Source organism: Xiphophorus maculatus, chromosome 13 (genome assembly GCF_002775205.1).
Source record: "Xiphophorus maculatus strain JP 163 A chromosome 13, X_maculatus-5.0-male, whole genome shotgun sequence".
Classification (NCBI taxonomy): domain Eukaryota; kingdom Metazoa; phylum Chordata; class Actinopteri; order Cyprinodontiformes; family Poeciliidae; genus Xiphophorus; species Xiphophorus maculatus.
In genome coordinates, this window is record NC_036455.1 from 15,488,093 (window position 1) to 15,512,075 (window position 23,983).

The 23,983-nt window shown below is 39.3% G+C and overlaps 1 protein-coding gene across 2 annotated transcripts in view; it reads left to right on the top strand.

The window, feature by feature from the left end:
- st3gal1 (ST3 beta-galactoside alpha-2,3-sialyltransferase 1) overlaps window positions 1-23,983 on the top strand; it is a 111,967-nt gene that overhangs the window by 63,104 nt on the left and 24,880 nt on the right. Inside the window, exons 2-3 of one of the 2 annotated variants that reach the window (XM_023345415.1) lie at window positions 9,064-9,662; window positions 15,394-15,587. In XM_023345415.1, coding sequence (XP_023201183.1) covers window positions 9,375-9,662; window positions 15,394-15,587 — 482 coding nt within the window. In that variant the 5' untranslated portion in view covers window positions 9,064-9,374. Of the gene's footprint in view, window positions 1-9,039; window positions 9,663-15,393; window positions 15,588-23,983 lie in introns of those variants that run through there. The other variant, XM_023345416.1, reaches the window with a different exon arrangement.

Genomic DNA, 23,983 nt, shown 5'->3' on the forward strand with positions numbered 1-23,983 from the left:
CTTTTCCATGAATACTAAAGTCTGTCATTCATTGCTAAGTCATGGTGTGGTTTTAAGAAGCTTTGAATATTTGAATATTTTATTCTTAGAAAAAAGGAAACCTCTTAAATTAAACTGCAACAGGGCGATGCGTCGTATGGCTGAAGATTGCTTAAACAAACACCTACTTTATCATGATAGAGATGAGGATATTGCTCTGTGCTAGGAGTTTCTCAAGCCGCAGAGCTTTGTGCTGCACACTGTGACAGCAGCCTAAACTCAACAAGGCAGCCTCACAGGGACTCGACACTCCAGAGGAAGTTCATTGCTTCAGGCAGCTGCAGGTACATGGATGGGTTGTGAAGGACGTGACTCATGAGTCTGCCGTAGTCAGCTCTAAATGAGCGGCTAATCTAATTCTTTCATTATGAAATTAGATACAGAAACTGCAGGACACATGAGGGAAGGTTAACCGGAGATGTGATTTACATGGGCAAGGATGGCGGGCGAAGATGGAAATAGAGTATCTGCCAATTTAGGTTGAGGGTATTTTTGAGTAAGTGTGCGCTTGTAGCCCAAAGCTCCTGAATTTGCTTGTTGAGCCTTTAGGACTCAACAAACGAAAGCCCGCCTAAAATACACCGAGTCATCACAAACAACACCCAGTCTGCCCTGAAGCTCTGATTTACATGTCATGTCCTCGGGTCTCCTACTGTACTTAAGTCTGATTGGTGCTTTTTCGCCTAGCTTCAGAAGCAAAACAGAGTTTTAAAGGGATAGTCTTGAAATTTTTCTCTTCTGAAGATCTTTACTTGTAAACGTATATTGCAGTGGCTTTGCTGGAGAACATAGAGGTCATCAGGGTAACAATGGAAGTCTAACAAAGAGTATCAGGAATACAGCACTACACCATCAAGCCTGTCTACACTTTCATGGGAGCCTGCTGCTGAGTTTGTCGCTGTCTTATAATGTATATTGGACTCCCACATATTGGCAGTTTATTACTTGCAGATTGTTTTGTGGAACATGACCCTAAATCACTTGCTTATGTTTTCATATCTGGAATATTTTTTAAAATGCAATTTGGGAGGGTGAAAAATACCTGGGCACAATTCTACTTGGTTTGCTATTGGCGGACATTTGCGAAGTTGCCAATGCAGGAGTACATTGGCCACTTGTACTCCAATCTTGGCGCTAATTGGATGCAAGTACAAGACTGGAAATGAGGTTTGCAAGTAGTGGCCAAAATGGAGTCTGTAGGCAGTTCCCAATCAAAGTAAATTCCTAACAGAGGAAAAATCAGAAATGTAGTGTTTTAAGGCTTGGGATTCGGCCGGAGGTGCTGGCCCAAGTGGCTGAGGAGAGGGAAGTCTGTGCCTCCTTACTTAGTCTGCTACCGCCACGACCTGACTGTGGATAAGCAGAAGAAGCTGGATGGATAGTGTTTTAAGAGAATTCTATAGATTTTGGCTCACAATGCTTTGTAATTTCTGTTCTAAGCTTGTGTTTCACTGGTGGCACACCGCACCGCAAGACCAACGCTAAGGTCAGACCTTCTAAGAACAATGTCGCACACCCCAAGATCAAGACTAGACCAGACCTCTCAAGACTAATTAATTTCGCAACATTAAATTTCCCTTTCTGATCAATAAAATACTTCTGAATTTCAATTGAAGTTTGAAGTCTTAAGACAAGACCTCCCAAGACCAAGACTGAGGCCAAACGTTTCGAGTTCGGCTAATACTTCAGGACATTGGGGACAGCGGGGTTTGTTTCTTCACCATGAAATGCAAAACTTTATGGAGAAACAAAAACCAAAACTACTACTTGTTATTGAATCAAGAACTGACATAATAATTGAGGCTTAAGTTATTACATGCAGCCACAAATTGATACACAATAGTTGAACTGAATTCATTTAGCTTACATTGCACAATAGTTGTATGATAAATAACAATAATAAAAAAACAGTAATAGAGTAATAAAGATTTGTATATTGGATGTGAAGTCAGGACCGGTTCTTTCAAGAGCGAGGCCAGAAAATAACGGTACAGGAGCCCTCCATCCCTAGCTAAGGTACTATAGCTCCTTACAACCATTTGGCAGAATCTCACTTTAAAAATCCTGAACTGCCTCCTTAAGATCTTGTGAGAACAGCTGTAAATCCATCAGCGCCCTTTGATTCATCTCCTTTGTGCTTGAGCGGGAAACGTTACTAATGGCTTTTTTTCCTTTTCGATAAAAACCAAGCTACCAGTCAGTATTTGCTCAAATGAAATTCTCCGCTCTACCCTTGCAGGACTTGTATACGTGATGCCATCAGATGTAACATCCGGAGCTCTCTGATATTATTAGCTACATAGCAGAGATTTCATAGAAAATCCCTCTGGATTTCATCTCGGCTGCCTTTACCATCTCTGAGTTTTCTCATTCATTATTAATTCTGTCAAGTACGGCTGCAGACACTGAATGAGAATGACAGGAAAGTTTAGGGGATTCTTACCTATAGTACCAGCATTGTGTCGTTCATGCCGAGGAGTTGAGCTATGAGACGGACCAGCACACCGCACAGAAACCATTTCGGGCTTCGTCTGTGAAATTTCCCTGCCTTCTCCTCCTTTATTTCTATCCACTGAAACTCAGCATAAACTAAACACAGTGCCATCACTCATTTCAAGTGACAATTCTGCTTCCAGGGGATCGCTAACAATGAAAAACGCAGGAAATAGTGTCAGTCAGCACAAAAAAAAAAAAAGTCGAACCTCTTTGCGGCAAGTGAAGTGCTGAGGTTCAGAGAAACGGCCTGAGTGTGTAGTTGGGAAGGAGTGCAAAAAAAAGCAGAACTCATGATGAGGTCCAACAACTCTTGTAAAGGTGTTTAAAGGTGCTGCATTAAACAGAGGAGAGAAGCAGCAAATCTGAAATTAATACCGAAGCCTCAGAAGCCGTTTGATGCCTGAAATCTGCTACACACCTGATACACACAGTTCACCACACATTCCTGCCATGAATCATTTTTTTACTGGGTCTTAATGGGTTTTCTATAAAAGAATAGGCCAATATGAAGCAATGGGTGAAAACAGAGGCTTACGTACGCAGAGTAAAATGATTTTTTTCTTCCCATTTCTTGACATTAAATCAGAAACTTCTCTTGTTTTAGCTCAGCTTGAATGACCAAAATATTTCCATTTGCGAAATGCCACAACGAGTGTATTTGACAGATTTATTTATTAGTGTCTACAAAATCAGAAGATCACATACATTTCCTCTGGTTGCATTGCCTTTGAACTGTAATATTTTGGCCAAATGTTTTTGGCCGTCCTTCCACAAGCTGCTCAGAGTAGTGTGTTAGAATTCTGGCCTCTCTAGATATTTCCACATAATTTTCATTCTTCATGACGCCACCACTTCCTCCTGCAGCGTAACAACCACTAAAAACACAATGCTGCTACTCCCATACTTCATAGTTGGTTTAGTGTGCGCCTATTCTTACCAGCATCCCGTTTTTTCCTCCAAATGTGACAAACCGTTCCACTTTAGTCTCATCAGACCACAAGGCATGTCCCCAAAAGTGAAGGACTTTGTCCCTGTGTTCATTTTTACTTTACTTTTGGAGTAATGGCTTCCTCCTTGGTGAGCGGACTTTCAGCCCACGTCCGTCACGTTTCTAGGTGCATAGTAACTTTGTCTCACCACATTCAGCCATTTTTTTTTTCTACAAAGTGTTTGACTTTTGGTGTGGGGTAAATTTGCACATTTTGCACCAAACTCCGTTAACTTCTGGGACACAGAAACGTCTCCGTCCTGAGTGGTGCAATGATTGGATGTTCCCGTCATGTGGATACTTCCAAATGAACGTGGTACCTTCAAGCAGCTGGAAATTCTTCCCAAGGATGACCCAGACTTTTGTTGTTTTTACAAATAAAGTCTGAATAATCTGTGGCATGCATTTGTATTGAGCATCACTGGGACATTATTTGACAGAAGAGACATTCACTTCAGTTAAAACTGTAAGTCTTTTGAATGGGCTTTAGCCCAGTCACACAAGCTGCATTTCCATTACAAATGTGCACAAAACTTTGTTCATATTCCACTAACGTAAAAAAAAACACAATTTCACAATTGTGGTGTCTCCATTAAATAAGTCCAGTTACAATCTCACGTGAATGACTTTGTGTTAAGTCATTAAAAAACATCATCGTCTTTCCACTTCCTGTTACTGGAGGAAGGAACAAGCAGTGGTTCATGTCTTTTTTTGAAAAGCAGCGCTCTTCAGGATCACTGAACATTGGGATTTTTATCCACTCCACACTCCCCCTAGTGGTCTGGAGCATTCCGTTTGCACTGGTTTCTCACCATTTGCTGTATTTTTCCCTTTGCTTCTATTTGCTGTGGTCGCAGCATTTTTTGTTTTTGTTAATTGTAGGTTTATGCGTCTGTAGCTGTCACATGTATTTTCAGCATTTTTCTGTTGCATTTGTGTTATATTTGTTAGTATCATCCATGTGTTTGCAGCACGTTTTGCCGTCTCCTGTGCATTTGCACAGCTGATTTTGATTGAAAATGACTTAAGTTTGATCATAATGTTTGTACAGAGTAGTTTTTCACGCGCTTCCTCTGGTCCTTTGACGATTTACCTTTAATGATGAGGCTCTAAGGTTTCTTTGCCATCACCCTAATCATTAATTCCCTCCATAAATTTTCTATTGGATCCAACACATTAATGGCACATTCCAATATTGGGCGTAATGTGCAGTATAATAGTTATTAACATGTACTGTTATTACAGCAATCAGTATGTAAATTTTTTTTATGCTTCTAATATAACTTTCATCCACTGAGAAACTGTCAGAATAAAGCCAACTTAAGCATGTTTGCCCACATGTAAAACTGACATGTTCTAGTCGCTGATGCACTAAAGTCAGGAGCAAACGTTCGACTCTTCTGGCCCCACTCTCAGTCCGGCAGACAAAACCGCTCTCAGGTATGCTTAAACGTCTTCAAAACAGCCCAGTTTAGATTTCCTGAACAGGGACACGAGTGCAAGAAGCAGCGGTAAGACACAGCGAAGGGCAATTTCCACGAACCGCGAATCCGAAATCACTTTACAGCAACTACAGCCCCTGAAAAGTTGTTGACTCCTCAAAAGCGAAGATTAGGCTGAAAAAAAAAATCAAAGCTTGTGTGCACTTCTTCTTTGTCTTCATCCTCTCCTCGCCCTCCCCTCCCTGTTCTCTGAAGTGTGAACAGACGCTTTGCTGTCTCAGCTCGGCAACCTTTGATCAGCGCCCGAGTCTCTCGGACAAGGTCGGGGGAAACAATGTGACGGTTGGCGGTGCGACGCCACCTGTTTGAGAAAAATGTTGTTTGCTCTGCCACCTAACCACCAAAAGACCTCAAACCGAGAGGCGGCAGCAGCATGTTTGTTATTGATGCATCCCCTTGGTAAAGCTGTTAAGGTTGATCTCTTAGACAGCACTCGCCCTTTGGGGTGTCCGCAAATCTGTATTTACCCACAGAGGCTAGGATTGCTTGAGCATCGCTTTGTGTCGGTGCAGCTGATGAACGGCTGTGCCGTTTGTTTTCTGCTCCCCTAGCGAAAATGAAATCGGCACACGAGCCATATAGTCTTTCTCAGCCAATTTGCTTTCTACCCCTTAGGGTGGAATTTGAACGAACTGATCAATTTCTAATCAGCAAAAAAAGAATAAAAAATCTGCAGACCTGTTCTAAAGAAATGGAATTCGCCACAAATCTTCCCTACAAACTCTTAAAAAATGTTAAGGAGCAAAAGGGAGGCGGGAGTTGAGGTGTGTTGGATTCCCGCGGCTTGCTTCTTCAAACCCATTTCCTGCTCTGTGAGGTGATGATGGCGTTTAATCTGCACTGCGGATCCACTGTTACCTAAATATAGAGTTATCGCTGGAGTCCCAAAACGGCGCTGCACATCAGAGGGATGGCTGGTCCCCCGCACAAAGGCGGAGGTGGCTTTTTCATGTTGGAAATGAAACCCCACGACGCCTGCTGCTGTTTCCTGTGCTGAAAAAGTTGCGGTCTGAAAAATGAAACTTTACTTGACTCCAGGTGTTTCTGCCACGAGTGTGTGTGTCAAATACTGGCGTGTGTTTGAATTATTAAATCCAGTTTATACTGATGTACAAATCAGAGTTTGTGGCCAATTTTCCATCTTTAATTTAGTAATTCTTTGAGCTACAGATACAGATTTTAGCTTGAAACACATTTAGGTTTCTTCCGATTAATCCTTCTTCCGGTTATTAGTTGTTCATTTTTAGGAGCAGCGATGTTTTTATCTGTCTTTATCAACTTATATTCCACAGTTAGCATTGTAAAGCTCTGTCTCTGTGTGTACCTGCTGTAAGATATAGGCTCCTATCATAACTGCAAGATTGACAAAAGGTGTCAAAGCTCCATGTTAGCATGCGAGGACAATAAAATATATTTCTATTCCAAGTTAAGAGGCTAACTTTAAATCTTGCTCTCCATTTCCTCTATTGCAGATTAGCTAAAGCACAAATATGTTCGACATCTTGTAAATAGTTTCCTTTTAAGTACCATCTGACTTTGTACCACTCTGACTTTAGGTTTAAAAATTTGTTGCCGACATTAGTTGCGTTTCAGTTAAACATAAATAAATTGACCTTAATTGAAACATGGCAAATTTAGAAAAATATGTAAAAATCACGTTTACTGATGAACGATTTTAGCTCTAGGATGAGGTGGTATTTTTTGGCCTTATCAAAATAGATGTATGTTGCAAAAACTGCAGTGAAAACGCCTTTTTAAATCACATGAGTCACGTGATCAACAACTGGTTGTTACTGCTGACGAAAACAACAAAGAAGACAACAGGAAATGGTAAAACTGAAACCATTTAAATACTTTCTGTATGAAATGTGTGTATTGACTGTATGGTCGCATAAGCATTATGTTTAACCTACTTACTGTTTGTCACTAATTATTACAAATTAGTATAACTATGCAGTTTTGAGGTCTGTTTCACCATTTCCTGATGGTTTTATTCTTTTTTGTTTGTTTGTTTTGGGTCATATTTCACTCAAAAAGCAAACAAGACAAAACTTTGAAAGAATCCCCTAAACACAAATTGTTGATGAAAACCACTTCAACGGAGGACAACAAAGTCTGCCTTCTTGAAAGCAGAGCATTAAAAAAGCGGATTGTTTAAAAACTCTTGCTGGGAACGGTATGAAAAGTGCACTTTCATCATTAGTATTTCGACCGCATCTTTTGTTTTGTGGTCCTCGGAACACCGGAGTGGAGCTTTAAACCTTCTTTTTACAGCAGATAACATTTCAGCTGCTGAAATAAATTGTGACAGCTCCACCCATTTCTTTTTTTCCCCAAATGTTTCAAAGAGGAACTCCCAGCGGGTGATAAACTACTAACTCCTACAACACTGTAGTGAGCATTTATGCCCAGTGGTTGCTCTATGAGATTGAGCTACGTATAAATATTCAGGATGCATTTTTCTACCTGTCTTTTAATTTATTTTTTTAGAGCTTTTATTTCAGTTAATTATTCTGTGTTTCTTGGCAGTTTCTAAGATTATTGCAGCTACTAGTAAGTTTACACACCCATAATAATTATATTTTTATTAACTCCCTCTCTCATTTGTTCTTTTATTCTGCTATTTCCACCCAAAATCCTGCTTCTACCTTTAAACTGAGCAATTTTTCTTGGCTATAAATCAATTACTATTGGAAAATCTGCATATTTCCTTCTAAGTAGTGCCACATTCATACGAAAACTATATTTGCAGGTTTCATAACAGTTAAAAATGGGTTGCAGCCATTAAAATCTCGCTAAATCCTTTATGCTAATGCCAGACTGAGCTTATTCTGCCATTTCTCCATGTTTTGACATTGTTTATTGGATTGGATAATTGAAATTTGAGAAGATCAGAAAATCTTTAGTTTCACACAGCACCCCTCCTCCACGACTCAGCTCCTTCAGACTAGCCAGCAGCAATTAGCAAACACCTGGTGAAACTGCACATCTGAGTTCATTGTAGGAGCTACTTCTCAGTGAAGCGCTAGTAAAAACGCTGCTAAAGGTTTAGTAGAGCAGACATGTTGTGATGACTTCCTGAAGGCGGAGTCTCAGAGTTAAAATTTTTAAAGAGACAGAGGCCCAATTTCATGGCGTTACATTCCAAAGTTAGATTTCTTTTAAGTCATATTTGATATATGTATATAGCATTTTTATAACAACTTACTGAAGTTAACAAAGCTACTTGATGTGCTATAAAATAGCAAGAAACCCCTGAATTGTGTGAACTCAATAAGAAATTTTATTTTTTTGGAAGATCTTGTCCAATGGCCACTGGAAATAGCCCTCATAAAACTATTTCCTTAGGTTTTGCTTTTTGTCTGGTCAATCGATGATCTCTGGATCTCAGTTTATCCAGACAGCAACATTTTCTCTGCACTGGGTGAGCAGGTGCCAGATAATCAAATCTGTTTTGCTCCAGGTTGGTTGCAGCCATTTTCACTAAAGACGGTCCATAATAGTCTTTTTAAGAGCTGTGTAATGTGGCACCAAAATACGGCGCTGTGAAAATGGTGTTGCCCCCTCAGAGATTTCTTCTGTTTTTTCTCTTCTTTTTTTTTCCTTTTGTCACAATGAAATGTTTCATACCATTAGTTACATTTTTACATTAGACAAAAATATCAGAGAAAAATCTTAACGGCAGCAAAGCAAGCACCCCATATATGGAGACTATTAGTCCTCGATTTAACTTTCTGTGGTTTGATTCTTGACCAAAAGGCCTTTGCTGCATGTCCTCTCCCATTCTGTCTTCATTCATTTCCTTTCTAAAATATTAAAAATAAAGGCATCTAACATCACTGAAAACCCTTTAATAAGAATAAGAATGATTTTTGCTCAATTGTTGGCCTAGTAAGGCATGCCATTGTCTGACTAGGCCATTTTCTGTACATGTAATTTTCACTTGAGCCTTACTTTGGAAGTTTTTGAACTATCCCTTTAAAGCCCGTATGTTGCTTTCTCTATAAAACATTTTTTTTCTCTTTGTTTGTGTTTCAGGATGATAAGAGAAGAGTGAAAGACTCAGCAGTCACTGACCCTGCAGAGTAAACACCTGATTGGTAAAAGCAGTTTTCACACAGAACACACGCCGTCCTCTGGTGGATTTCAAGATCTTTTCAAACTAACAATACGGACACCTTTGACTGAGGACGTTTATGAACTAAATCCTCATCTCTCTGCATAGTAAGGACGCCGGGGTTTTCCACATTACACCATGTGATTGAAATATTTGTGGATCTAAACTCGCCACGATGCCATTTCCCTTCACTGCACTCTCCGAGTTTTCAACCAAGTGACTTTGTGACAAAATGTCTTTGGTCAAACGGAGAAAGTTCAGGACTTTTGCTCTTCTGCTGTGCGTCATTACCTTCACCACGCTCCTGTTCAGCTACACTTTCCGGGACCCGTCGCTCTACTTCTTCAAGTACTTCCGGCTCTCGGACAGCTTCTTCTCCAAGGGGCCGTGTTCCTGTCAGCAGTGCGTCGCCGAGCTGGAAGGCGACCCGTGGTTCGCCGAGCACTTCAACCTCTCCATCCACCCTCTGATGACCAGGGAGAACAGCTTCCTCTCTGAGGAGACCTTTAAATGGTGGCAGGTGAGATGTGGAAGCTTTTTCGCTTGTGACTAGGCCTGTTGCGATAAACAATAAATCAATTAATCATACAATAAATTAAAACTATCGACGTCATTTTAATTATCGGCATTATCGTCTCTTCCGGCCTTTTTCTCTTTCTGTTAATGACACTGAAAGAAAAAAGGCTCAACTCCGGTGCTCTCCACTGACCCTCCCTTCCTCATTTCCTTAGTGTGTAAAGCCCAGTGCACACCATCTTATCCTGCACGATCCTAGAGCTTCGGCCGATTGTCGACCCATTTTCAAAACCTGAGAGACCACACATTAGCCGACAGAAATCCTAGGTATAACTACGAGGGGCCGTTTAGGACAAAATTTACGTTTTGTCTCTCACACACTACCAAAAAGTCTCGCATACTCCAAAAAAGTAGCCACGCACACTCCAAAAAATTACGTTTTGTATCTCACACACTACCAAAAACTCTCGCATACTCCAAAAAAGTAGCCTCGCACACTCCAAAAAATTACGTTTTGTATCTCACACACTACCAAAAACTCACGCATACTCAAAAAATAGCCTCGCATACTCAAAAAATTACGTTTTGTCTCTCACACACTACCAAAAACTCACGCATACTCAAAAAAATAGCCACGCACACTCAAAAATTACTCACGCACATTCAAAAAATACTCAAATTGCGTATACACACACTACTAAAATGTCACACACACACACACAAACGTTAACTTTCTCGCTCACATACACTACTATCAGCTCGCTCACATACACTGTACTAACAGCTCGCACATTCACAAACGTTAACTTTCTCGCTCACATACACTACTACCAGCTCGCTCACATACACTACTACCAGCTCGCGCACATACACACAAACGTTAATTTTCTCGCTCACACACTGCTAACAGCTCGCACACACACAGACGTTTATCTCTCACATACACAAGACTAAAGTTGAACACACACACAGTACTAAGACTCGTTTTATGTATGTGTGAGAGCGAGACTTTTTATGAATGTGTGAGAGTTGTCACGGAAGAGGCGGGGCATAATTTTTGGATCAAACTGCGCATGCGTAGATCCTAAACTATAAGTTTCGATTGTTGACTCACTGTATGTTCTATTACTTAGTATATTTGTGCTTTTAAATATATATAGAACGTTTAACTTTCTTGTAGATTAAATGTGCTATAGAAATAAATGAATCTGATTGATTGATTAAAAAGAGCAAAACTGCTGTAGTACAATCTGTCCACTGGGTGCCAGTATTACAGGAATTATTAACCGGCGCCAACTAGTGCCGAAGAAGAAAGAGTTTGCTATACCGAACATGGCTAACTCTAATTCGAAACGAGAGAAAATTGGTCAGGCAGCTGCCATTTTAAACACCGCTCCGGAACGGAACAGAGATGAGAGTTCTGAATCTACTGTAGCACTGCGGGCAGTCGTTGAATCGTTTAATGCGCCTGTCAAAGTGCTGGTTGCCTCCGGAGAAGATAGAATGGTGTTTAAAATGGCAGCTGCCTGACCAATTTTCTCTCGTTTCGAATTAGAGTTAGCCATGTTCGGTATAGCAAACTCTTTCTTCTTCGGCACTAGTTGGCGCCGGTTAATAATTCCTGTAATACTGGCACCCAGTGGACAGATTGTACTACAGCAATTTTGCTCTTTTTAATCAATCAATCAGATTCATTTATTTCTATAGCACATTTAATCTACAAGAAAGTTAAATGTTCTATATATATTTAAAAGCACAAATATACTAAGTAATAGAACATACAGTGAGTCAACAATCGAAACTTATAGTTTAGGATCTACGCATGCGCAGTTTGATCCAAAAATTATGCCCCGCCTCTTCCGTGACAACTCTCACACATTCAAAAAGAGTTTCGCTCTCACACATTCATAAAAAGTCTCGCTCTCACACATTCATAAAAAGTCTCGCTCTCACACATACATAAAACGAGTCTTAGTACTGTGTGTGTGTTCAACTTTAGTCTTGTGTATGTGAGAGATAAACGTCTGTGTGTGTGCGAGCTGTTAGCAGTGTATGTGAGCGAGAAAATTAACGTTTGTGTGTATGTGCGCGAGCTGGTAGTAGTGTATGTGAGCGAGCTGGTAGTAGTGTATGTGAGCGAGAAAGTTAACGTTTGTGAATGTGCGAGCTGTTAGTACAGTGTATGTGAGCGAGCTGATAGTAGTGTATGTGAGCGAGAAAGTTAACGTTTGTGTGTGTGTGTGTGACATTTTAGTAGTGTGTGTATACGCAATTTGAGTATTTTTTGAATGTGCGTGAGTAATTTTTGAGTGTGCGTGGCTATTTTTTTGAGTATGCGTGAGTTTTTGGTAGTGTGTGAGAGACAAAATGTAATTTTTTTGAGTATGCGAGAGTTTTTGGTAGTGTGTGAGAGACAAAACGTAATTTTTTGAGTATGCGAGGCTATTATTTTGAGTATGCGTGAGTTTTTGGTAGTGTGTGAGGGACAAAACGTAATTTTTTGGAGTGTGCGAGGCTATTTTTTTGGAGTATGCGAGAGTTTTTGGTAGTGTGTGAGAGACAAAACGTAATTTTTTGGAGTGTGCGTGGCTACTTTTTTGGAGTATGCGAGACTTTTTGGTAGTGTGTGAGAGACAAAACGTAATTTTTTGGAGTGTGCGTGGCTACTTTTTTGGAGTATGCGAGACTTTTTGGTAGTGTGTGAGAGACAAAACGTAAATTTTGTCCTAAACGGCCCCTCATATATAACTGTTTGATCGTGTGGTGTCCAACAATGGGCACCAAATAATGGCTACAAGTCCAGTTAACAAATTTTAAAACCAGGCATTACCATAATCAATGCTTTACTACAGTCTACCTGCAATGCATGTGGCTAGTGTCAGCGTAAAGTCCTGACTGAATGAAAATCATTATAACCTATTTACGTTAGGTTAACGAAGAACAGCTGAAAAGTTACAGGGTTTATCAACTGCTGTAGCAATTTCGCTCCAACTCCTCCCCTTGTTATTTCTATATTCTTTGCATGTTGAATAAACATTAACGTTGTTTCCACGTATCATCTCCAATGTCCGCTGCCGTGTCAGCTGTTTGGGATTTCCCGACGTAATTTCCCCTCAGAAAGCAAGGAGGGAATCTGCGCTTTCTGATTGGCTACCTGTCACATTCAACAGGCTGCGTTAAGCTCCCAGTCGGGGAAAACCCCAGATTTAGATCGGAGCAGCAACGACAATCAACCGTAACACACCACACAATCTTAGAAAGACCAACGTTCTAAGATTGTTGTAAGGGGAAAAATAGGAGCAAAAATCATGTACAGTAGTGTGAACTATTGCATCAGGTAGTCGGATGTGCCCGACTTCTCTATTTAAATCTAATTATTACTGAAAGGCAATATAATATACAGACCTCATAATCTGCACTCTTTTGGTTAAATGCAGTATTTATTTCCACTTTGGCTTTATACTGTTTAGTTTTTTTTCCAAGTGCGTTTTTTGTTAATGGAGACAGAGAATCTATTTTATTTTTGTTTTTGGTTGTTTTGTTTATTTTGTTTATCAGTTCCAGTGTTAAGTGTTCTTTTGAAAATAAAGTGTATCTATCTTTGGCAAGAAATCGCATGCATTATTACGTCATTTTCATTAAATCAGTGTAAAAAGGTCTTCAAACAATATTATCGTCTATCACAATAATTTTGGAGACAATTAATCGTTCAGCAAAATTTGCTATCGTGACGGGCCTACTTGTGACATTCTCTTGTCGCAGTCTTACGAAAGCTGGAGAAGCAGGGAGGGGAGCCGGTTCTGGAAACAGGCGAGGTGCAGATTTGGAAAGGACGCAGATAAAGGGAGCTAATGCACTGCTGTGGCGCTTCCAAAAAGGTGTTTGTTTTGGCCTCACTGATTGTTTCCAAATCCAGGGGATCTTTACCGGGATCAGACTGCAAAGCAAACTCCCACACACCATTTGTATGCATTTAATGAATACGATGGGGGAGAAGAAAACTGTTGTTTTTGTCTCACTGCCTTTCCTCCTGTTTATCTTTAGATAAGCACAGCTATGTTTTCAATCATAACTCGGAGTCTTGGATAACGCTGTGACATTTCACTCTCTTAAAATTTTCATCAGAAAGTGCAGAGGCCTTTAGCGGCGGAAACACCAACAGCAAAGCCGTGAAAGTACAGCAACATCCTGCTGACAAGTAACACCTTTGACCGTCTGACTGCTGAGCCAAATTGTCAAGATCTTTTGCGATCCTACAATAGCACGTCAAAAGTAGAGCGGGTATAAAAAGCATACACGCACCTTTATTAAAATGCCTGGTTTTTGTGATGAAAAATAGAAAAACCAGAACTTAAGCAACTACACCCAAGGACTCCAGTGAAATTTGGGTTTTGCTAAAAATGCAACTGTAATGCATATACAGTAATTTTGTAATTGTTTGACTATGAACTTACTTTCATGTTATTGTTTACATTCAGAAATTTTGCACATGTGCACAACACTGGAGGGCAAAAAGACCATAATTTTACTTGCCATCCATTTAAACACCTACTCTATTGATGATCCGTCAAAGTTGGTGTGTCGGTCGCCTTTTTCAAATTTTGTAACTGAACCAAAACGCACCGAATTACACATCATGCTAAGGTTGTCAAAGTCAAGCTAGCATAGCTGCTTCTTTCTCCCTCGCTACTTTTTTCTTAATTAAAACTTTTTCTTGACATTCTTACCTAGTTGTCTTCATGCTGGCAATTAGTAGTAAAGCACTGCATGCCTTTTTCTTTTATATAACAGACATACATTTAAGATTTTGCACTTTATATTGATAACAGCTAAAACCAATGGTAGTCATTGTCAGCAAAACAATGACTACCCTTGGTTTTTCCATGTGTATATAGCATTATTCCAGTTACTTTCACTTTTTTTTCAAATAAAATATAAAAATACATTTTGAGTGTGCCTATAATGGTATGTGATCATCTAAATGTTGGCCCAGGGCACCAAACAGACTAGGACCGCCCCTGCTGGCAGCCTTAGGTGTCCCCACATTCACCTCGCACAACGCTTAATTAGACGCCAGTGTAAAGAAAAAGGAAAAAAAAGAAATTGAAGACAAGGTTGCCTCCTGTCACTGCTCATTCCAGAGGATGTGTCTACCTGGAGAGTTGGACCCGGGGGAAGCGTCACATTTCAGCAGCGCTGCCAGGCGGTTCCTGGGCCCTTTTCTCCACTGAGCTAACATGGACCATGCTAACATGCTAATACTATGACAAAGGGAGTGAACAGTGTGAGTCTCAATGTGATAAGATAATTTAACATGCTAACATTGTGACAGAGGGTATAAACAGTGTGAGGCCCTGTGACATATACATGGTAATTTAACATGCTAACTTGCTAACATTGTAACGGTGAAAACACTATGGGGCTCCATCTAATATATATGTCATTTGATTTGCTTAAAAGCCCTTTTGAGATCAGAACGTGAAGCGCTAACAAACCAGCCAGTCCTGTTAAACTGGTGGGATGTGTTTAAAAATAATATTAAGCTGTTAAGGAAGCCTTGAAAGAAATCTAATGTGGCCTTGCAGAAAAGCTAACTTCTCCCCCGAGGTTATGTCGGAAATAAATTTCGCGTCTGCAGCTCGGCCGTCCTCGTTTTAGTCGTTTTTACTTAAAGCGACCCCACCCCCCCGGAGGTCTCGCCCCTGACTGAAAGGCTTTCGTTTTGTCGTCACCAGTGGTTGCAGTCAGAGAGGCAGCCGGCCAACTTCTCCGAGGTGGTGGAGGAGCTGTTCCAAGTCATCCCCGACGACGTCCTCTATGTGGACGCCAGCCCCGAGCGCTGCCGGAGCTGCGCCGTGGTGGGGAACTCCGGGAACCTGAAGCGGTCCCGCTATGGTGGCCTCATTGACGCCTGCGATTTCATCATAAGGTAGGCTAAACCTTCACATGGAGTTACATTAACTGTGCCCGGCAGGGCCGTGCAGAGACCTTTGGAGGGGCAGGGCCTCAAAGTTAAAAAGGGGGCACTTTGAACAAGATCTTAAACACCATACAACAACATAGCAACAACCCATATTGATCAAGAATTTAATTGGATCATATTATATCATTTCCATCATGCAGGGACAATGCAAAGTAAATATAGTCTATATTTTCCCCAACAGGTATAAAGTTGCTGTTTCTGCTGTTGACAGTCCTGGAGGGCTGAGCTGATCTGAGACTGTAGCTATTAAACAGACCAGAGGAGAGAAGGTCTCTGGTTATGAAACAAGCAAATTTGCTGCCATTTTACTAATTAAGCACTAATAATATCTATTTAACTTCTATAACAACTTGGCTGCAGGCTGATGTATAAATCAAAAATATACTTCACCCACACCAGCTCATCCGTTACTTCCACAGTTTTTGAACATAAAACATAAATGTGCTACTTTAGCTTTCCATTTCAATTAAATAAAATTATCTTACAAATAACATCCTTCACAGAAAATAAAACACACTTTTTAACTCACCAAGTCCAGTTCTGTAACATATAACACTCCCGAACGCAGTCAGTTAAAAAAAAAATGCGGAAAGCTGCTCCTCCAAAAATGGAAAAAGGTTTCCAGACAGCAGGTAGACTTTTTAATAGCCGATTTTCTCTTATCTTTCTCTCTTTCACAGCACAACTCTTTTAGCTCTCCCTGCTTCTTCTTCAAGCTCCAGAGAACGTAGCAACCCGGTTGGCTGGAGCAAGTCACATGGGCTACACATCAATGTGACCCTTCAGAATAAGAGATTTTTCTCACACTTGACCGTTTTAGCTGCTGACAAAATAAATCTCTGTTTTATACGGTTTTAGACTAAATAAAATATAACATGAAATACAACATTTATAATGTCTGTAATTATTATTTTTTATATTAACTATTTTAAGACCTATTTATGCTCTGTTTATTTATCAACTATTTATCCATTTTATAGCTACTTTTATGAAAAGGCTTATATTTAGTTAGAGGTACAGACCCGCCCCCCTCCTCCTTACCATGGACCCGGTGTCTGAACATCATGGAGGCAGAGAAACTAGTTATTTTGATAAATTATTATATTTAGCTAAATATTATTGCTGAAGGCCACATACAGATAATAAATAAATAAATAAATAAAATAATTTTTAAAAAACTCAAAAAGGGAACTAGCAGCAGCGTCTGAAGACGCTGCTGCAGTAATCAATGTGACTAAAGATAAACGCATGGATGAGTTTCTCTAGATAAACACAATAATTAATTTCTATATTGGAGTGAAATTCATGGGAATTAGATGCACCGTGATTGCTCTTCACTAGCCAGTTATTTTTACATTTTAAAACTAGTTCTAAAATTTGCATTTGGGATTAAGTTTGTTTAATCTAAATTGTGGAATTAAAGTAAGAGATATAAAGAGCAGCCTTTGAATATTGTAAAGTGAAAAAAACAACTCACAAGCTGGGGCTCCTGGTTATCTGTCACATGAACTGAAGCGTGACAGAGCAGCAGGAGGCAGTTCTCCCCAGATGGATTCTGGGTCTGTATTCTATCGTCTTAAAATGTACGGCTGTATTTATAATAACAGCTAATTTAGATGCTAAGAGGCTAGATCACCATCCCCAGTGAGACTCTGTGGAAAAACATGACTACTGGCTGTGTCCATGTGTAAAACCTGTAGAGTTACAGTAATATGTTGATACGTTCAAATCCCTCATTTGGCTGGAACTTTAAAATCTGTTCAAATCTGCCTCCAACTTATTTATTATGAATCTGAGAAATCAAGTTTCATTCTGTAGCCTAAGAGGGTTTCTGCACCCAAGTGAGTTCTCGTCAGACGACATTATTCTTTTGAACAACAGCATTAAAAGCTTGTTGATTTTTTTTTTTACCAAATGTATTGATCAGAAATGTTGCAGGACCTTGACTAAGTATTAATTTGTGAGAAAAATGAAGCCTATTTGGTTTTTCCTCTTGAACGAATGATGTTCTGAAACAAACGGAACCTTTGCTTCTAGTTTTTGTTTGGCAGATGAAAGTGTTGAAATGAGCCTTTATGTCCGACTCCTACAGACAAAAGTAACTTCCGAGGCTTTTGAATTATGTTTAATAAAAAAATTACTTCTGAAGCATGAATAAGTCACACCAATGATTAAAATTAGATTGCACCTTGTGCGCTCGTGTGTGGTTACTGTCGTAGTTGTTCAAATTTTTCTCTAGATAACTTCCGCCCTCTTTCAGTTTCCAGATGAAGCATTTTAAGCCACAAAATGAAGATGCAGACTATTTCATTGTTGTGTAAATGAGGGAGATTAAATCTCCCCGTTATCTCTTTTATACGGTGGCACTGGAGATAAAGAGCCACACTCTACCCAACAACCAAAAGCTTAAAGTGGTTAAAAACAAAAAACTAAACAAGAAAAACTGCCTCTGATCACAGTCAAAGAAAAATGCAACAGAAGTGTTAAAAAAAAGTTTGAAGACAATTAATTCTCTATGTATTTGGACGAATAGATGTTTAATATAAATGTCAACAATACAGAATGTTTCAAATGCTATTAGGGTTGAAAACAACAATTATTTTAGTAATTGATTGTTCTGACAATTGTATAAAATTTTTATACAATTAGATGAAAAAAAGATTATTTTTTTATGCTATTGTATAAAAAAAACTTGTTTTTTTTTTATACAATAGCAGAAATGCATTAAAAGATGCAAGTAAGCAAATAATTCAATACAGTTTGGTCTTTATTAGAGTCTGTATGCTTCAGACAATTAATCAATTACTAAAGTAGTCGATTATTTCAACAATCGAGTCATCGCCATAAATCCAATTAATCGCTTTGGCCTTAAATAATAGGAAAAAACTATAAAACAGAAAATACCTTCCAAAAATGTCGTTTTAAAATGTAACGACAACAAAAACAATTTCTGGAAAGGAATAATTCAGAATGCCCCTTTATTGGTTCCAACATAAAACAATTAAAGTTGCAGCAGTTTGAAGGATGCTAAGCCTCAGATATCGGTGTTGGAAGTGAAAACAGTGGATCGGTGCATCCCTACTAAAGACTTCCAGAGTTATTTCTCTGAAGCGGAAATGAGCGCTGCAAGATGACAGTGATCCTAGTCATCCTAGTCAAAGCCTGGATTTTCAATCTTGCTGGAGATGCTGAGGGGTGACTTTAAACGAGCCGTCCGTGCAAAAGAGCGCTCAAACATCTCACAGCTGGAAGTAAGGAGTGGTGTCAACTTTCCTTGGCCTGATGTCGGACGGTAGATGTCTCACTGAAGTTACGTTAGCCAAAGTAGCTAAGAGTAGCTAATACTTTTAACTTTTTCCTTGGCTACACAATGCATTTTAATATATTTTCTTTGATAACTGTAAAAAATATTACTTTTTGGTTTTTAAGTGAAATCAAACCTTAACCAGAGAGAGAGAAAAAAATAGATTTGGCATTAATATTTGAACATTAAGGAACTGAGTGTTTAATAAGGGATCCTAATTTTTTCACTCTACTGTACTTCCTAAACACCAGCCATATTTTATAAAAGATTACTTTAGTTTTCAACCTATCAAATGGCGCTTCACAAGTTCACCCTTTATCAGAACAATGTGTATGTCCATACATAGGAAAGTATTTGGTGATTCTGAGTTAAATTCACAGACCCAATATGAACTATTTCACACTTTTCCACCCTTATTGTTTCTTTTCTTTTTTTACAACACAGTCTTCCAGAACAACGAGCTGGAAGACAATGTCATGCATCAATTAGCATGTTAATTAAGTCATCACTAGCATTTGCAGTCTGCTCTCCACCAGCTTATTTATATCCATTTGATTCTCTCCTGCTCTCTTTGCTCACATAAATATTTTAATGAGGCCCGATTCCTAAGAAAACAATTGTTGGTATATTTTTCAGTTTCTGTTGGGAGATGAAGGCTGAAAGAAAGCTGCTTGAAATGAAGTTGACAGATCAGTTGGATTGTACATTTGTTTTCAAAATGTGAGCAATCCAATGTCATTGACCGCAAATTTCATCTGTTTCTGGTTGAAATTTCAGTATTCATCTACGTGATATTTTTTGTGGAACATAAATTATCAAAAATAATTCTTGGAAAGTTTGCTTATTGTAGTTTTTTTTTTCGTAGAGCATTCTGACATATAAAAAGAAAATGCAGCATGGGAAGCTGAAACACGTCAGAGCAATGACGCTATTGGCTAGCTTTTGCCAAACAACCAATCCTCGAGCGGCTTTCTTTTCCCTTGACGCTGATTGGCTGTTTCCCCAAAGACTGAATATGAGGAAGTCTATAGATGTTAAGCAGATATTATCTACTTCGGTCTACTAAAGTCTAAGGATCAGCCACTGTCCTCTTTGACCGTTGGCCCCGCCCACCAGGTCATGTCTGCACGTTTGCAGTTAACAATAGTCACCCCATTGCTGCCAACTCGGTGACTTTCTCGCTTTGTTTAGCAACATTTTGCACAAAAATATTGGTATCGGCCAAAATCAGAATCGGCAGGTCAGGCTTTTTACTGATCGGCGATCGGCCAGAAAACTACAATCGGTGCAGCCCTAGTGCTTATTAATAGATGTTCAATGTTGTCGTAAATACACCGGATTTAACAGAATGCAAATTTCCAACCATTGTCCCATCCGACAGATGCAGGATACAAACGTTCATAAAGTTTCCTGCATGAAAATAAGAAGCACAGAAAAAAACAAATTAAAACCATCGTTCGGATCTATAGAAATCGAGTTTGTAGCAAAGTTTCTGCTAAACATACAAATTCTACCATTGACATGACTGCAGCGCAGCTCAAATCTCCGAAAGCGAATTTCACCCCGCATTGTGGCCTCATCATTCTTCGCTGCGTGGCTTTGACGGCCCGCCGCGACACGTCGCCGCTCTAAATAAAGCCACATTACCGCTCCCCCCCACCCCCGCCCTGCGACAGTAGCGTGCTATTCTCCACAGATTCAATTACGGCGTGACGGGGACCACAGCAAGATGAGAATTATTACTTTGCCATTAGCGGACAAAAAAGAAATCTAATCCTTGCCATGGAATTGTGATGTTTTTCCTTTTTTTTTTCTTTTCTTTTTTTATTTATTTACTCATCCGAGCGGAGTCAGACCCGGAGCCCACGCTCGGGCTGAAAAGCTGGAAGGTTTACCTTAGCAGCAGGAACAGGCTGGGTGACAGGAAGGTGTGGAGTACACATGCTTCTGATAAGGCTGTGGGGTGGTGTGTTTGCTGAACTGACGGGTGCAGAGGCACAACATGCAAATTAGTTAGTGTAGAGTTTCACTTCTGCTTTCATAGGAAAGCATTTCAGCGTTAATGTTCGGTTTGTATTCTACTTTTTTCTCACATCGCTGTGAATGGAAAGGATTATATCTCACTGACGCGTCAGGATGTACGAGTCTCTTTAAGTAGAATACTTTTATCACTCTTAAATTTATGTGAACAGTCAGTAATGATCAGAAATCCTTGATTTCACATATAATGAAACAAAAGACGCCAATTCACTGCAAAACTATATCCATTCTCCTGATTACAATAATTGCATGTAATTATAGAGCAAACATGAAACGTTAATCACCCTAACATGTTTCAGTTATTAAGTGGAGAAGACAAAATGCGGCGAAGTCTACCACTTAAAGGGAATGCTCAGGCTAGTTTCAGCTGAAAGTGCTGATAATATAAAATGGATTCTTTCCCTTTCTCTCTAGCTGCTCTTCCATTACAAATGTGCTCAAAACATTTTTCAATATTCCACTAATGTTGAAAGAACACAATTTGGCAATTGTGGTGTTTACATTAAGTAAGAAAATCACACTTTGATGAATTTGTTCATACGGTAAGACTTCTTACCTCGTCTTCTTCTTCTTCGTGGTTTGCATCACCTGCAACATCCGATTGTTGTTCTTGTGACGTGAAATAAACCAATTATGATCCACACGGAGAAACCCCCTACCTCACCTTCGCAAAAACATTTTATCGAAGAACGACACTCTTCAAAATTGCTGCATTTCCATTAATCAAACTTATCAAAATGTCCAATTGCGCAATTACATGGTCAACAGAAATGAAGCTTCTCTCTTTTGGTTTTCTTTTTCCTTACACACACATTTTCATCAAGAAACATATACAGTATGTATGTAGGGGTGTGTGTGTGTGTGTGTGTGTATACACTTTGTTCTTCCTTTTCTTTTTGTAAAAAGAACAAACGCTTGTATTAGGTAAAAGGCAAAACAGCACATATATTTTTCTTGACGAAAACGCACGTATAATAACAGAATCAAATTTTCACATTTTAAAGAAGTCCTCTCTCACACACAGAGGTCAGAGTGTCTTTTGGGTCACCATAGCCACGGTTTACAAGAGGACAGAATATCCTGAAACAACGCACAGATAACAACGCTACTGTCCTGAAAAGTGTTTCTAAGTTGAGGTCTGGGGCCTGCTGGAAGAGGAGAAAATGACAGAATAAGACCATAAGAGACATATTCATGTGCATTAGCATTTTTACAAAAAATGTTAAATATTTTATCATAACAGCCTCGTTGTTCTAAATAAGAAATTAGAGTGGATCAGAATTGTTCCACAGAGGGGAAATTCAGCAAAGTGACAGGCAATCAAAGCAAGTAGGTTAACGCAAAGATAGAATATTTAAAAACTGAAGAAATACTAAAATAAGGAAAGAATTTTCAACATAAATACTGTGCAGATATTAAAGTGAAGACTGGAGACTTTTTTTTCCTCCCCGCCCCCAACAGTCTGGGTCAGAAAAGTGAAGTGTTTATTTCTGTGTATGCGTCAGCAGGTCGAAAGTTTTTTTTGTGTGTTTTTGAGGGAGTTGAACTAAAACACAAAGGATCTCTAAAACCAAAAGTTTTAATGGAAAGAAAATCTGTTCAAACAGAACACAAGAACAAATGAAGAAACTCAACAGGGAGGAATGAACGTATATGGCAACACCATACTAGCAATAAGGAACACAGAGAAGTGAACTGAATATGGCAAGACATTTTGAACATAAATAAACCACAGGGATTGTTACCTGTCAGTTTAGGAGGATGGATGGTGATGTCTCAGTAGGTTTGCTGTTCTTTATTACTACTATTTGTATTTTCAGATGATGAACTGAACGTCACTCTTAGGGTTTATTGTATCATTTATTGTTATAAATGTCTTATTTTAAGAGTTTTGATTACCGTTGCCTATTAATGTTCAAGAAAACCCAAAATTGTCCGTATTATTGGGATTGTAATTCTTTTTCTTTTCTTTTTTTTATACTGTTTTCTCTAGTGTTTATTCAATGAGAGCATCAATGAATTTGATTTGGTAACAGAAGCATTGTGCCATTTTATAGCTTAATCAAGTAACTTTAACTTCAGTTTGTATAAGAATGCTGTAAAAAATGTCTCTTTAAGAATCTCCTGCCGTTTCTGAAACTCCTCCTTCAGGAAGTCATCACAACATGGCTCCTCTGAGCTCGTTTAATGAGTTCAGCTGACGTTCGGTTCCATCAGGTGTTTGCTAATTGCTGCTGGCTAGTCTGAAGGAGCCGAGTGTGGAAGTTCACTGAGAGGCGCAAGCTTGGAAATTTGGAAGCCGCAGCTCCAAGGAGGAGCTTCGTCCTCGAAGGCGGGGCTAGGTCCGCCCAGGCGTTTTGTACAGCTGAATGGTTGCCATGGGTGATTAAAAGATTTCTCAAACATGCATAAAAGAATCAAGGCAACACTCCATGTATGTTTTTGATGAGGGAATAACATTCTAAAATCCAAAAGTTACACAAATCCAAACAAAAATGTTGATTTTACATAACACTCCCCCTTTAAGCACAACATTCAGTTTTCTTGTCTTGTAACATCCTGACAGAATACATTGATTTTTGTGGTTGTAATGTGACAAGACGTGGAACGATGAGCATGAACATTTCTGTGGGGCAGTGAATTCGCATCACAATGCAACCAAATCCTGTAAAGCCTTAATCAAAGACTCCTGTGATTGCTGAATAGCATTGGCTTATTGGCTGAAAGCCTGTTGTTTGTTCAGCCATTTGCGGCACCAAAATCGACTGTCATCACAAGAGACTTTTTTTTCATCTTCCTCTGATTGACAAGTGCAAGCTGTGTAGCTTTTGAATAATTAAATGTTTTCATGTATAGGCTTTTTGAAGCGCTAATAAGCCACTGAGGTTGTTCGATTTAAATTTGAAATGAGGTTTTTTTTTTTCTTTTTTCTAGTTCCAAGACATGAACATCAATAAGCAAAAGCATATGATGTCACAGAAATGTGTTACTGTGTTGT